The 13,963-nt window shown below is 38.4% G+C and overlaps 2 protein-coding genes across 2 annotated transcripts; one reads left to right on the plus strand and one right to left on the minus strand.

Moving 5' to 3' along the window:
• The first annotated feature begins 2,611 nt into the window (after positions 1-2,611).
• Positions 2,612-7,373, plus strand: LOC145495663 (uromodulin-like). The gene is made up of 4 exons (XM_081475287.1): positions 2,612-2,912; positions 3,119-3,268; positions 6,021-6,149; positions 7,006-7,373. Exons 1-4 carry the CDS (start codon positions 2,612-2,614, stop codon positions 7,329-7,331), a joined length of 906 nt encoding a protein of 301 aa, XP_081331413.1. The 3' UTR covers positions 7,332-7,373.
• Positions 7,374-12,618: 5,245 nt separating this feature from the next.
• Positions 12,619-13,729, minus strand: LOC145495927 (uncharacterized). The gene is made up of 2 exons (XM_081475527.1): positions 13,166-13,729; positions 12,619-12,898 (listed from the first exon to the last, which is right to left on the minus strand). The coding sequence occupies exons 1-2, from the start codon at positions 13,678-13,680 to the stop codon at positions 12,751-12,753; spliced, it is 663 nt and encodes a 220-aa protein (XP_081331653.1). The 5' UTR covers positions 13,681-13,729; the 3' UTR covers positions 12,619-12,750.
• Positions 13,730-13,963: the final 234 nt, after the last annotated feature.

The raw sequence follows: 13,963 nt of genomic DNA on the forward strand, positions 1-13,963 counted from the left end.
TTCTTTACAAGAGTTGGTACGAGAAATTGCTACTTGCATTTATCTTATAGCATCACTACATTCTTAAAAATAATTCTCAGTCAGTCAGCACATAAATAAAGACGAAGAGGTAGCTAGAATATCAAAACCAGCTATTTTCTTACTAGATGGGAAAAGAGGTCTGTAAAATGCATGTCTAGTTTGTGTTATATCGCCTAAAAAAGAATGATGCTGCATTTTTCGTTACTAAAATCGGCAAGGTGATCTTTGAGGAGAGATCTTTCAAAAATCTTCGAAGGGCACGGAAATTTGGAGTTCAAACGGCAAATAAGCGAAATGCGGGCTTTCTTGTTACAGTCTAACAAACATATCCTACTATACGTAATGCTGTTCTTAAAAAATATATTATCTGAATTTAATCATAAACAAAAATAGGAACTTTATGCCCATGCGTTGTGCCACAGTTTTCTTCGGTCAGTCTTCTGTAATTAAGATAATTATCCTTTGAATTCTGTAGCCTAAAACTAAAAACGACTTCTTTCGTGCTCCAAAGCACTCGAGAATCAATAAAGGAAGTTATTACCAGTAACAGGTGGATTTAAAATACCCCATTTTCCTCACAGTATGAAATTACCGTATATCATCATTGAAACCCCTCAATTAGTCAAATTATGCGGAAAACATCTTTGTTGTTTAAGTATGTTGCGGTTTAAAGGCCAGTATGCGGTTTTCTCTTGAGCGAGCGAACTCGAGCGTTTCATTTGTTTTCGTTCGTTTTGTGTATTTGTTGAACTTTTTTGTCTTCTTTTTGTCTAAGCGAGCGTTATCTTGGATTCAGTAAGTTGAAGAAAGCAAACAAAAAGTTAGGTTGATGCGTAAATAAATTTAACCAGCTCTTTTCCAGAAAAAACGCTAGCGTTACAGGTTATTACATAATACAACAGACCATATATAAAAACGTAGTAAATGTTTTTCTTGCACGCTACAAGGAAAAAATTTGGTCACCGGTTATTTTGGCTTGTGTTTGAGGAAAACTCTGGCAGGTAAATGGTTTAATTATCGCGATGTCATCGTTTTCGAAAAGCTCTGTTTTCAAAATGTTTCCCGTCCACGCACACTAAAACGCAAGCCGCCGTTTTCAAATTCCTCCTGTTTGAAGAGCGTTTTCATAACGGGTTAGAGGAGACGGTAGGTCTAAGCATAGAAAGAAAGCCGTGTTTTCAAATTCCTCCTGTTCGAAGAGCGTTTTCGTAACGGATTAGAGGAGACGGCAGGCCTAACCGTAGAAAGATAGCCGTGTTTTCAAATTTCTCCACTGTAGTGTGGACGCAGCCTGAGTTTTTCACCTCTCTTTTTCACTTAACGAAGTAAATTTCAATGATTCCCTCACCAGCCGCTCCCTAAATTTATTTCAAGATTGGTTACAAGCAACACTGTGTAATAACAGGTGGCGTGTTGTGTCGCTGCCATTCATAGGAATTTGGCTCATTGACACTCAGCTATAAGAGATCGAGATGCTCGCTTGCACTGCGTGAAAGCCAAAATATTCTAGAGTATTCTAGACTCGAATATGTGATTGTGACGCAATAGAATCCTAGAGTATTCAAGCCGCACACAACACGTGACGTACACCTGGAATATTCGTGTCGAATATGGTGGAATACGCTCCGTTCAAAATCGTTCGAGGATTTTCGTTAAAATATACCACACATCTGTCGTACTCCTTGGGTATGATGGCGAACCCTTTGCAAAAAGAACTTTATAAAAGAAGGTAACAGTTCGGGTGCATAGCATTCTCCTGGAAACAAAATTTAGACTATGAATTCAAAGTATGTGCGATCTGCGCGTGTATACGTTTATCCTCGAATACGTGATCTTGACGCCAAAGCTATAGAATTCTAGAGTATTCATGGCGTGTACATGACGTGGACCTGGAAAATTCTTATCGAATATGGGCATACGGGAGGAGCACGACCGTATATTCGTTCGTTGACCAGAACAATTGTACTTTTTTGGTTCATGTTGTCGGCGCAGCGCATGTGTTTCGCTTGAGTCAAGAAATTTACACTTTGTTGTAACTTCGAATTCCCGTCATTCGGTTTTGACCGACGTTTTCGGGATAATCACTACAAAGCGATTTCTCTTTCCCGGCGTGATCAATCGATGAAACCGATAATCGATAACAATCGATGGCAATCGATATCAATCGATAACAGTTAATCGATTGATATCGGAAATCGATGACCAATCGATGGCCAAAAAATTTGTGTTTTTTAATTGCCATCGATTGTCATCGATTGTCATTAATTGTCATTGATTCTCATTAATTGTCATTGATTGTCATCGATTACCATATATTTTGGGGAGGTAAAAAAATGACTTGACAGGAGAAATATGGTGACATGTAATTGTGAAGATCATCGTTACCATCAACAACAGTAACAATAGCTTTATTGATCTCTCTAAATGCGGGTATAATGCAAGAAAATTAACATTGTTAACACAAACTAAACTGGGATGAAAATGTTCGTACTCTTTCAAGTTACAACAGAAACGTATGGTTTAAAGAGACATATTATGCAAGACTCGATATTTTTCTCTCCATATGACAGTTTCAGAAGCTGGCATAAGTATGGCCATCACGGTGCTTCTGATGTCTCAGATGTTTTATAAACTGGACGCTCAGCAGTGTATAATTCAAAGCAAATATTCCATCCGTGGCATGATGTTGAAAGGACATACCTTCATCGAGGAGAAGACCGGAATTGGGCTTAATTGTTTAAACAAGTGTGATGATGACGTCAGATGTCAAAGCTTTAACTACGTCATCAGCCAAGGCATATGTGAGTTGAACAACCGCACCAAAGAAGCCAGACCCGAAGATTTTGTTCCGGACTGCGATCGGTTCTATATTAAACGATTCAGGGAAAGAGGTATTGTTCTTCTTTGAATGTTCATCTCATCTTTTTTTTTAAGGATAGTACTCGTATCTTATACGAGCGTGCCCAGAATCTCATTGCATCCCGAGGACTACAAACAAAGCCCGCAGTTTTTCGTGAAGAGTGCTTAACAAAAGTGGTGTTTAGTAATGACAAGAAAGCGCTAAAAAAAACAATGTTTTTGACTTTTCTATTTTTAGTTCCCCTCGGATCCATTCCCGAGTTGCCAGCTGAGTCGTGCGCCGAAATCAGGGCGAGTGAAGGAGAAGATGCAGTCAGCGGTAATTACTGGTTCCATTCAACTAAACCTGGCGAGGCAGTCCTGGCTCGTTGTGACATGTCTAAACTAGGTCACTATACGTTCGGGGTTTTACCTTGATTTATTATTTACAAACTTCTTGCAATAAGACTCATCTACGCGCTATAAAATGCCTAAACCTCCAGGCTGTTTCTGTGAGTCTGTGATTAGAGACTCTGTATTTTACAAAACAAGGCATATTTGCGAAAAGTGCAACTTTGGCGCTAAATCAAATTTTTACGAACTTTTATATTTAGGTTATGTTACCTTTCTATTAATGTAATAACCAGGAGCGTGTTTTAATAAACCCTTCCAATAAGCGTCTCCATAGCGAAAAGAACGTTCAAGACATGGACATAGACTGTTTAATTTATGAGATGCTCTTCATAAAGAAGAAGCCCAGCTTTAAAACCCAACCAGGCTCCATGCGAGCAAAACTCTTTGTTTGGAGTTAAAACAGCAATAGCATTTATGAAGGTCAAGAAGCCGAGAACCATAAATATAAAGAACAAGGCCAGCTTTAAAACCCAATCGGATTCCATCCGAGCAAAACTATTTGTTTAGAGTTAAAACAACGAGAGCGTTCATATAGCTCATGAAGCTGAGAGTTAAAATGATAGGTTTCAGATCTGCTATCTTCTCTAGACTAATAATTAACAGGCAAACAGGCTCCATCTTCCCCGTGCAACTGACAGCGGGTGGTCAGAACCAGAAGATTCCCACCCAGCAAGAAGTTGTCTGTGGAACAGATGTATTTCAAGGAGCAGATCCGTTGCCATTCCCGGACTGGATTATGATAGTGATGGATATCTGATAAAGATATTTTGTTTTTCTTTATAAAAAGCAAAAAACTCTCTGAAAGTTAGTTAGTTAGTGATCTCTTTTGCCTATTTGCTCCGAGTCGGGCTCCGTCAAGTGTAACAACATAAGCAATTGCATTTTACTCCTTTCAATCTTATCTTCTAAAACAGATATCGATGACTGTGCAAGTCATCCCTGTAAGAACAACGGGACCTGTACAGACCGAGTTAACGGATTCAACTGCAGCTGTGCACCAGGATTTAATGGCACACAATGTGAAACAGGTAACTATATCCAAAATTCATTTTCCTTCGATTTTTAAACTGGTTGAAGAGAGGAGAAACATATATTTTTGCTTATGCATATTTGGTTAAAGAAAAGCACACTTTTTTCCGACAACTTTCTTTTCTCTCCATATTTCTGTCCAATTGACCTATCCAAGTCTCTAAGGAGCGAAATTTGGGCCGTTAAACAATCTTATGCATTTTTGGTTATTTTGCAGATATTGTTGTTGTGGGTTCTATTGTATACGGTACAATCCCAAGTTAAAGCCCTGGGATCATATAACGTCATAAGGGGTTTTGTGTGGGCTTAAAGACGAGAGGGTGCTTATATCCGAGGGCGGGAATATAAGTGGAATAAAAATAATGTTTCGGAACGACGATATAAAACGTAACTGAGCAACTAATTAAAGCTAACATACCAATGCATTTAGAACTATTAGATTTTTAATACATTTATTGTGCGTGACAATAAACGGAGAATATGTTTTAAAAACATCTATAAAACACTAGTGTGACTGGAACAACTGGAAAGGAACACAACGTTATCTGATTTATACATTAGATGGGTTCGTATCCGGTTTTGGGGGAGGGGGGGGGGGAGCGCTAATATCTGGAATAATATCTCTGTTAGCAAATAGAAGGGTTTATATCCGGGGAGGCTTTAACATGGTATTTTACGGTATGACCGTTATTAACTTTCTACCTTATCCCTTTAAAACAGATATCGATGACTGTACAAGTCAATCCTGTAAGAACAACGGGACGTGCACAGACCGAGTGAACGGATTCAACTGCAGCTGTGCACCAGGATTTAATGGAATGCAATGTGAAACAGGTAATCGAAACAGATAACCTCACCAACCTTATCCTTCGTGTAAATAATAAAACAGCAAAGGGAAAAAAGGGAAAAACAAAAAGAAAGTCGTCTTTGACTATTATTGCCACGAGGAAACCAAAAGATAAACCTTTTTTACCAGTTGCTGTGAAACTTTCATCTTATTTACTCTTCTAGCAGAAATGTTTTAATTCCTTCTTTACAGCATATTTCCTTGTAAACGTTTGCTTGTGAGCGGACACACAACCCAAAGTTACACATGCTAAACACACTAGGGCGTGTAGTTCCATGGTCATAACCTCCAATCTGGTGAAGGGGGATAGATGGGGAATTGACCGCATGGGTATGGCTTCGATTCAGGGCCGAGTTTACACCTTTAGTGGGCAGGTGGAGGCGAAATGATGAGAAGAGTTAGTTACTTAGACGAGTGAACGAATTCAACTGCAGCTGCGCACTAGACTTTACTAGAACACTGTGATTGAGATAATCGCTGTAGATAACAGCAGGTAATACCACATGCAAGTAGCAGGGATGAAACGCCTACAATCGATGGGCAGATGGCAGTACTGTGTGGTTGATATCACTGAAAGTTTCCCGTTAGCCAGCCACACGATTACTCTAATAAAATGTATCTGCTATAGGTGTTACTATATGCCGTGTAATCACTTAAAAAATGTAAAAACTTTGGAGTGGATTTAAGGCGCCAATTCTACTTATTTTCCTTCGTAACAAGGTTCTCTTGAGATTTTTCTGATACTTTTTTTCGCCTTTTTAATGTGTAAAGTAGTTTATTTCCACCAGAATGCCCTTTTATGGTCGTAATGGGACACTTAACCATCCATTGTGACATTGAAATAATAACACTTAGATCCCTTTGTTTTTAGACATCGACGAGTGCGCAGCACAGGTCGACCCGTGTGTTGTTGTTGCCAACGCTGAGTGCAAAAATACGGATGGATCGTACAACTGCCGGTGCAAAGATGGATTTGTAAAGAACGGTGCTATTTGTGAAGGTGCAACACAGTTTTATCATTAGTATGGATATCTTCTATTCTGTTTTAATTAGCTACAGTAAAAACTTTATTTGTCGTTATGTAAGGACGGTTTGCCACATTTAAGAATCTTATTTAACAAGTAGGCATGTATCAGGGAAAAAATAAGAAATAACCCATATGAAGTTAGATTCCACCACATAATTGATCAAAGTATCCCACATGGTATTCCTCCAGCGGTTTATCCAATGCCAGAGAGTAAACATACCTTAGTGGAGAAACACTGGCGCTATTGCGATGTTCTTGCACTTAGAACCGATAAATATCATCGCCTGAAGGAGAAATTTTTTCAGCTATGGCTTACCTACAGGTTACCCAACAACATTTGAACTGGAAATTTCAAATGTAAATATGAAGATTTTCTCGTATAAACAGACAAAAAGTTGGTAATTAATACCTATTGTAGAAGCTATATTTCGGTGGCGAGATCTTTTAACAACCTTGTTCCCAGGAAAAATGGAAACGAAGACAAATCATATAGAAATGTTTGTGCATGACCGGATGTAATAAAGTGATGTAAAATTGAACAAAATATATGAAGTGACTGTATTCAAACTACAAGTAACTCCCAACGACACAGCACGACAGAGGTATCTACGGATCAGGGGAGAGTTATTTACGTATTCCTTTGTTTGTTTTTTTTAGTTGACATATGTAAGAACTACTAAAATCTGACAGACGCGGAAAGAAGATATGACTACGCAACACAAGACGACATATGTCAAATGTCTTCTGTGTTTATCACATATTTATTTACACATTTGTGTATTTCCTTTAGTTGATGTATGTCACTGGCAAAATTACCAAAATCTGACAGATGCAGAAAGAAAATATGACTACGTAAACGTAAACGACAAATGTGACTACACACTCAATGGCTGGTATCGCTTCCAAGGAGCTGCAGGCACAAAAATGGTGACCACATGTCCACCGATGGACCGTTGTGATGCACTCTATCCTATCTGGTTGAGTGGTGGTCATCCTACAGTAGCTGAGGGTAAAGTCACAAGAGACGTCTGCATTAATAAGGCTGCTTGTTGTGACATATTCTTCCCCATTCAATTAAAGAATGGCGGCTCCTATTATATTTACAAGTTATTTCACCCGTGGCATTGTCCTGCCCGATATTGCAGTACTGACTAATCCGGTCATAGCATATGTATGTTTCAGTTAGCTTCAGTTGAATAGTAGTGGCAAGAGACTTAGATCATTGTCTCTTTTAGTGCCAAGCGGGATATTACTTTCCGACATGATTACCTACAGTAAAACTTAACCATGGCCTGGTTGTTCAAAGCATGACCAAGCTAGGCCAAAATTAGTGTTACTCTTGACGACGGCTTACAAGCTCTAAGACCTCTAAAAATAAGCAAAGAAAATACTTTACCCACGAAAGAAAACTTTAAGCCTCCATCAACTCTTAAACCTGGATTACGAACAACCTGACCACTATAAACAAACAAAATGCACATCGAGTTTCAGGCGTTTCTCGGGAGAAGACTTGACGGCGTGACATAAGACGGCTTTTTTTTTTTTAGGCAAGACACTGTAACGCTGTACAGTGAGCTAGTAGATGAATAGCAATAATATCAATGCGAATAGCATTAGCAAAGTAACTCGCATTCTCTTAACGAAAGTAAAGGCTTTAAAGAAATTAGTTGCTCAAGTTGATTTGTTATAACTTTGTACAGTTTGTCTTCTAAGAGAGCTTCTGAGAACTTTGTTTGGCCCTGCAGTAAAGATGTTGAATCAAAGCAGTTCTATTCTTTTGGGTGATTTGAGCAATCCATTTGCTCTCGTTTACAGAGCAGGAAATAGAGTGTGATTACAAAAGCTTAAAATCTGATAATTTTTTCAATATTCAGTCGTGTATATAATTTGTGAAAAGTGAGGGTTATTTAAAACTTTCATAACTTCTATTCCTCAAGACAAGAGACTTTAAAAAGAGATTTGATGTGAAAACCAGAGTAACAATTTTTCTTCATTGCAAGGAACAACCATTACTTTGTCTTATCTTAAAAACTGCTCTTCCTATCGGTTTAGCTTAACTTGTTTAAAAGTTATTGAACACTTTTTAACCAGTTTTGATGGAAATTATAAGCAGTATACAATATACAATATACACCTTTTTAGCTCGTGTAGGTTAACTATTGTGTTGTATGTTTGTTTATTTGTGTTTTTGTTCGATTTGGTTTCTCAAAAAATGTATCTAGTGTAATCGCCTGTAGGGAATGGCAATAGTTCTTTAGTAAACATGTTTGGCTATTGCCCAGACAACAGTCAAACTTAAAAATTTGCTGACATCCCAGACATTATACAAGCAATTTGCAATTGTATAAAATAGTAATTTCTCGTAAATTTAACTTAGTAGCAAGCCTAGTTTCTGTAGTATAAGCAGACCGAGAAGTTTTACAACTTTTTTTTTTTTTAAATTACAACTTCTTCTTTTTTTTTAAAATTTGGTTTACATTTTTTTAAAATCAAAATTAAACACTAAACTAGTAGTAGATGTCTTCAGGTAGTTTTACAAACATACACTAAACGCCTGCATTTAAGCCACACTAGCGGCCATTTCAAAGACACAAACCACTAAGGTTTTGTCGGATTTATGAAAGGAAGCAGGTGACGTTGAATTGTGAAAGCCAAGGTTTTGGCTCGCGGTTTTAGCCGCCGTAGTACCAATGAATGCGATAGCGTCCGGCGCTTGCACGTACAAGACGGATAGAGAGGAGAGAATTACGAATTCCTTGCACGGCTGAAAATGCCGGCTGATATGGAATGACGGTGGTAGAACTCTCTAGGTACAGTATGGCGGATTTTACAAAAGAAATTATCTCTTCTCTGAAAGTTCCAAGGCTGCTGATTTCTGTTGCAGCATGTTGAGCTGGTAAATTGTGTGTACATAATGTAGATGTTAAGAGGCCAACAAAAGAAATCACTTCCAGACATTTTGCCTGTTTCCTCAATCTATCAGAAAAACTCTTCCTTTGGTAATCTAACCAAGAAACAATTCAGTTTGTATGTCTCCTCTTTCTTTTAGGCCAACATCTGTCTCAAAATTCGTTTTGGTGTTTCAACTTTTCTGATCAGATTGATATGAAAATTTCAGTTTTTATCATATCGATTGACATTAAGCTTTGTTTAATTCTTCAAGGATTTTGCCTTACGTCATTAGGACATTATTTCGCAATCTTAGTCTTCATATTCCTTAGTTAACTCCACTGTGATAGACTCCAGGCAACGAAGTTATTTCCACAGACAGGCATCTTTAAGGGAATGATCAAATTCCTTACTTTAATTTTGTAAATATATTTAAGCTGTAGTGCTAACATCGTGTAAGGTATTTAATCATACAATTATCACTTATAGATATACGTCCAGTACCTTTGTTATTTGATTCTGCATATGTTAGTAATGAATATCAATACTCCTTATTAACTTTCCTCATTTGCCTTACAGTTTAAATGTAGTGGATACGAGACAATTTCCGGCAGAAACTACAAAATGCCCAAAATTGCCTTGCTTACAAGTTGGATTATAGTTAAAAATTGTTATTATTGGGACAGTTTTTAACTCTATAAGTACCTTGTAAGTTTTAACGTCTATTTAACACTATGAATAAGGACACTTTATTATTATAACAGTAATTATCATTCACCTCGTTATTCACAATAATGGAATGTTTAGCGGGATTAGTACAACTAAGTTATACATATCTAACCGAATTCGCAAAAACATGCCCGCATTGACTCAAAGACAGTCCCAGCGGCCAGAAGTCCTGTGACCACCCCTCTGGCTAGGAGATTGGCCAATCACGCACGCACGTGGCATGGACCACTCCAGCAGGGTGCCATGTCAACACAGAAGCCTCAAACAAGGTCAAACAACTGAGTAAAATACCCAGAAAAACAGCCAACATCAACCTTCTTTAACACTGAAAACTCGAAAACCTAACGGGCATGTTTTTGCGAATTCGCTTAGATATACATGTATGTTCAATTATATTTACCGTAGCGCTAGAGTTATTCAAAGGGCCAGTACCATGATAGTGCTTTTGTCAAGTTTTCCGTGCGACAAAAGGCACCAGGAGTCAAAAGAAAAGCGTTGGAATTATTGTTGATTAATTTGTTCATGATGCAGAAATAGATTTCAAATAGCAACAAATTAACTTAAACGAAATTCAAGTTGAGGATGAAACTGACTCTTATCCCACCAAATCTCTTCCCTGCTTAAATTTGCATCCCACGAAGTTATTAGTTCTCTAAGAGATTCCAGCAGAAACCAATCAATTTTCAATCTAAATACAATTTTCAAACTGTACTAATGACTTGCGCGCTATCACGCTACACTGAGGCTCTATGCCATCTTAGTGCAATACTAATTAAATTACATGTGATACAACGTTTAGAAATGACTTATCCAATATATTTTAATATTCAACCCATAGAGAGGTTTTTAACTGACTGTGGTAAAACGAGAACCAAGGTAATCACTATGACCAATCAAAAAGGACACAGACATTCGACTGAAGCAATATTGAACTCAAAGACGAACTTGAGAAAGGATGTCCGAGCGAGGCTTAGCTAGGATTGCTTCAGAATGTGAGGCCGAGTTAGACTTTTAAACCAATCACTAAGCGTAGCGAGGCAAAATCAAAGCAAATTAATGTGAATTACCTTGGGAATTTAGGGTAAAAACCTCTGTGTTAGTAAATTAAAGCATTCTTTCTGAATGCATGATATAGTTATAGCCTGTCGGTGTAAATATTGTTTTATTGTTTAAATGTGCCAGAAGTCTGGATGGAACGTAATGATGTTATCTCGAAAGGTGTTTCTGTTGGGAAATCAAACACGTCACTTAACCATGGTTTGTTTTAAACATTAACTTGCCGTCAGTGTTAAACGCATAAAAAATACGGCGAAGAATAACTTCTCTTCATGTAAATTTTTCCAGTGTGTCAATAACGACTGAAGAGCCTCCTTCTAGAGATTTGTATAGGTAATCACACGATTTCGAGTTCAATTTGGAATTAATTTGCACGAGTGAATTTTTCAAAAAGCTGAAATTGCACGAGCCGCTTCGGCGAGTGCAATTTTAGCTTTTTTAAAAACTCACAAGTGCTAATTAATTCCAAATTGAACGAGAAAAACCGTATGATTACTTATTAATAATATAAGCATGAAAAAAAATTTGCGTGGAGGAAATGCCGGAAGATCTTTCTTGAGACCGTTTTTTCTCATTCGAGAAAACTTTTTTCAAAGTTTCTGCACTAAATTTTCGTCATCATTTTATGTGACATCATTGGCTTAGTAAATTTCCTATTTTCTTTCAGCCAATCATAATATAGAATTACGATGTGTAATTTGCACTGGTGTTACACTTTTTGCACTGATGTTACACTTTTTGCACTGGTGTTACACTTGAACTGCACCGCTCTCAGCCAATCAGAATCGAGTAATTTTTTCATGTATATTATTAGGATGGAAATGAGGGCGGATAAACACAGGATTGAATTGATTAAATTAGGAGTACAATCTCTAAACTCGATAGTTAAAACATTTGTTCCATCCAGACATGAATGCAATAATCCTGTAAATATATTTATGCCGAGAGCGACGCCTATTTATAAACCCAGCGCACAAAAGACTATAATGAAATGGTTATAATCGCGGTCGTGCATGCGGCCAGAAACCACTGAATCACTGAAACACTTGTTTGGATTAATTTGGCCACTCGCGTGGCGTTTATTTCAAACCATTCAAATGCTAAGGTGTCAAATTAATCAATTAAACATCGTTATATTTGATTCAGTGAATAAAGTTGGGGCGAAAAACTATGGCGCGTTTTCAGGGTCAAAATTAAAAACTAACTTTTCCACCTTTCCTTACCTGCTAAGTAAAATGTCTGTCATTTCCTGTCTTTGAAATTAGACAGTACGCATCTCTTTTGACCTCCGAAACAATACATTCCGCGTTTCCTGAATACTAAAATCATAACATCCGGCATATTTTGACCTTTGAACAAAATTCTCCGCGTTTCCTGGCTTCTCTCGAATTTTATGTCCGGCATGTTCTGACTTTCAATGTAATTAGTTACCAAATACGGTACTACTTAGTTTAAACATCTCAACTAAACATCCCATGCCGGCACCTGACAAGCCATTTAGTTCATAATGAAATCTCGCCGCTGAGCCGACATTGTGATTAGCAAAATTTGCAAATGCGCGTTTTCTGACTTCTCGATTCTACCAGGCGTCTTTTCCGCGTAGGCGTGGATCCTACAATAATACACATAACATGTGATCAGGGTTTTCAAATTGGAATAAAGTAGCGGGAGGAAATCATAAAGTAGGCGGCACACTCTAGGGTCATGATAAAGGAGGCCACACGTGTAGAGGAGTGCCGGAATGGCTTACGTGCTCCTGCACGGGGGGAGGGGGGGGGGGGAGGGCAATGGGATGAAGACCGTGGAAAATTCGAAAATCTATTTGTCTTGAGAAGCATTTTGATGACTGAAAAGTGCTTTTGTCGGAGGCTACTGTACACTTTATTTTAACAAGGGTTTATTAAAAATTCCTTGAGGGGAGTCCATATTCTGCCACTGCTTGTTGGAAAAGGCCAAGAACAGTAGCTGCGGTATTCTTTGTTCCAACCCTAAGATATACAGGAAATCTTGTGTATCCATCAACTCCACCATGCACTACAATCTTCCATCTGAAACTTAAAAATACATGAGTCCATACTTTGCTGTCCTTTCATGGATTCTGTCCTCACTACCAACAACTAGTCTCCTTCGTAGCCGTTTTTTTGGGTGTCACGCAACGCTTCTTTGGAGAGAGCGTTGCGTGACATCCCCCCACCCCCCACCCCGAAAAAAAAAACCGGCTGGGAAGGAGACTAACCAATAACCACCTGTATTAGAAACTAGGCGCAATAAATCTGAATAAATTTTATTTATAATCAATTACGAATAAGGTTCACCTGATCAATTTATGATTCCCGTCTATGTGCCATGTGCCACAGTACACAGCTCTTGGTGTAAGGAATAGCCATCTCACTGCAAGTCCCTCCGGATCCGTTCTTTGCATGCATTCTCGGGCTCTCAGCTGGAGCACATTTATATTGCGCAACACTAGCTGCGATTGGACCCTCCGATATCCCGCATCTGGAAAATCCCTATGAAAGGATCTTACCATGCTATCAAGGTCATCATCACTAATGGTTGTCGTCCTGTCGGTAATGGAGATATTGTGCTCCCGCATACGTCTTTTTATGGTACTCTCACTCACACCAAGGGCTCTGGACATGTCGGGTAAGTTGATTTCATAATCGGCAAGATATTGCAGCTGCTCCCGTGGAATCTCGAACCTAGGACGCCCAACCGTTCTAGGCTGGTTTGCTACTGCTGGGGAGGAATGATACCAATTCCGCTCTACCTCCGACAACATTCGCGTCACAGTGGCGAGTGAGGGTCGAACTGTATCAAACACCTGCATGTTGTCAGCAAGTCGAACCAAATGGCGAGAAATTTGTTCCAATCGGAACAGAACATAACAAGAAGATCTGTTAGATCTTATAACCGCGCTTTTAAAATTTAACTGTTTTCTTAGTACTACAGTCGCAACGCAGTGCATATTCCAAAGCAATCTTTGATGATTCATTGATTACTGTAGACATCACAGCACTTGATCAACATAAACTCTATTATCGCACCATCAGTCGTAGCCGTTGTGACATCTCCGATGACGTAATAGTCTTAATCTGGAAGTTTCTTCGGGA

The sequence above is a fragment of the Orbicella franksi genome, chromosome 8 (assembly GCF_964199315.1).
Source record: "Orbicella franksi chromosome 8, jaOrbFran1.1, whole genome shotgun sequence".
Classification (NCBI taxonomy): Eukaryota; Metazoa; Cnidaria; class Anthozoa; order Scleractinia; family Merulinidae; genus Orbicella; species Orbicella franksi.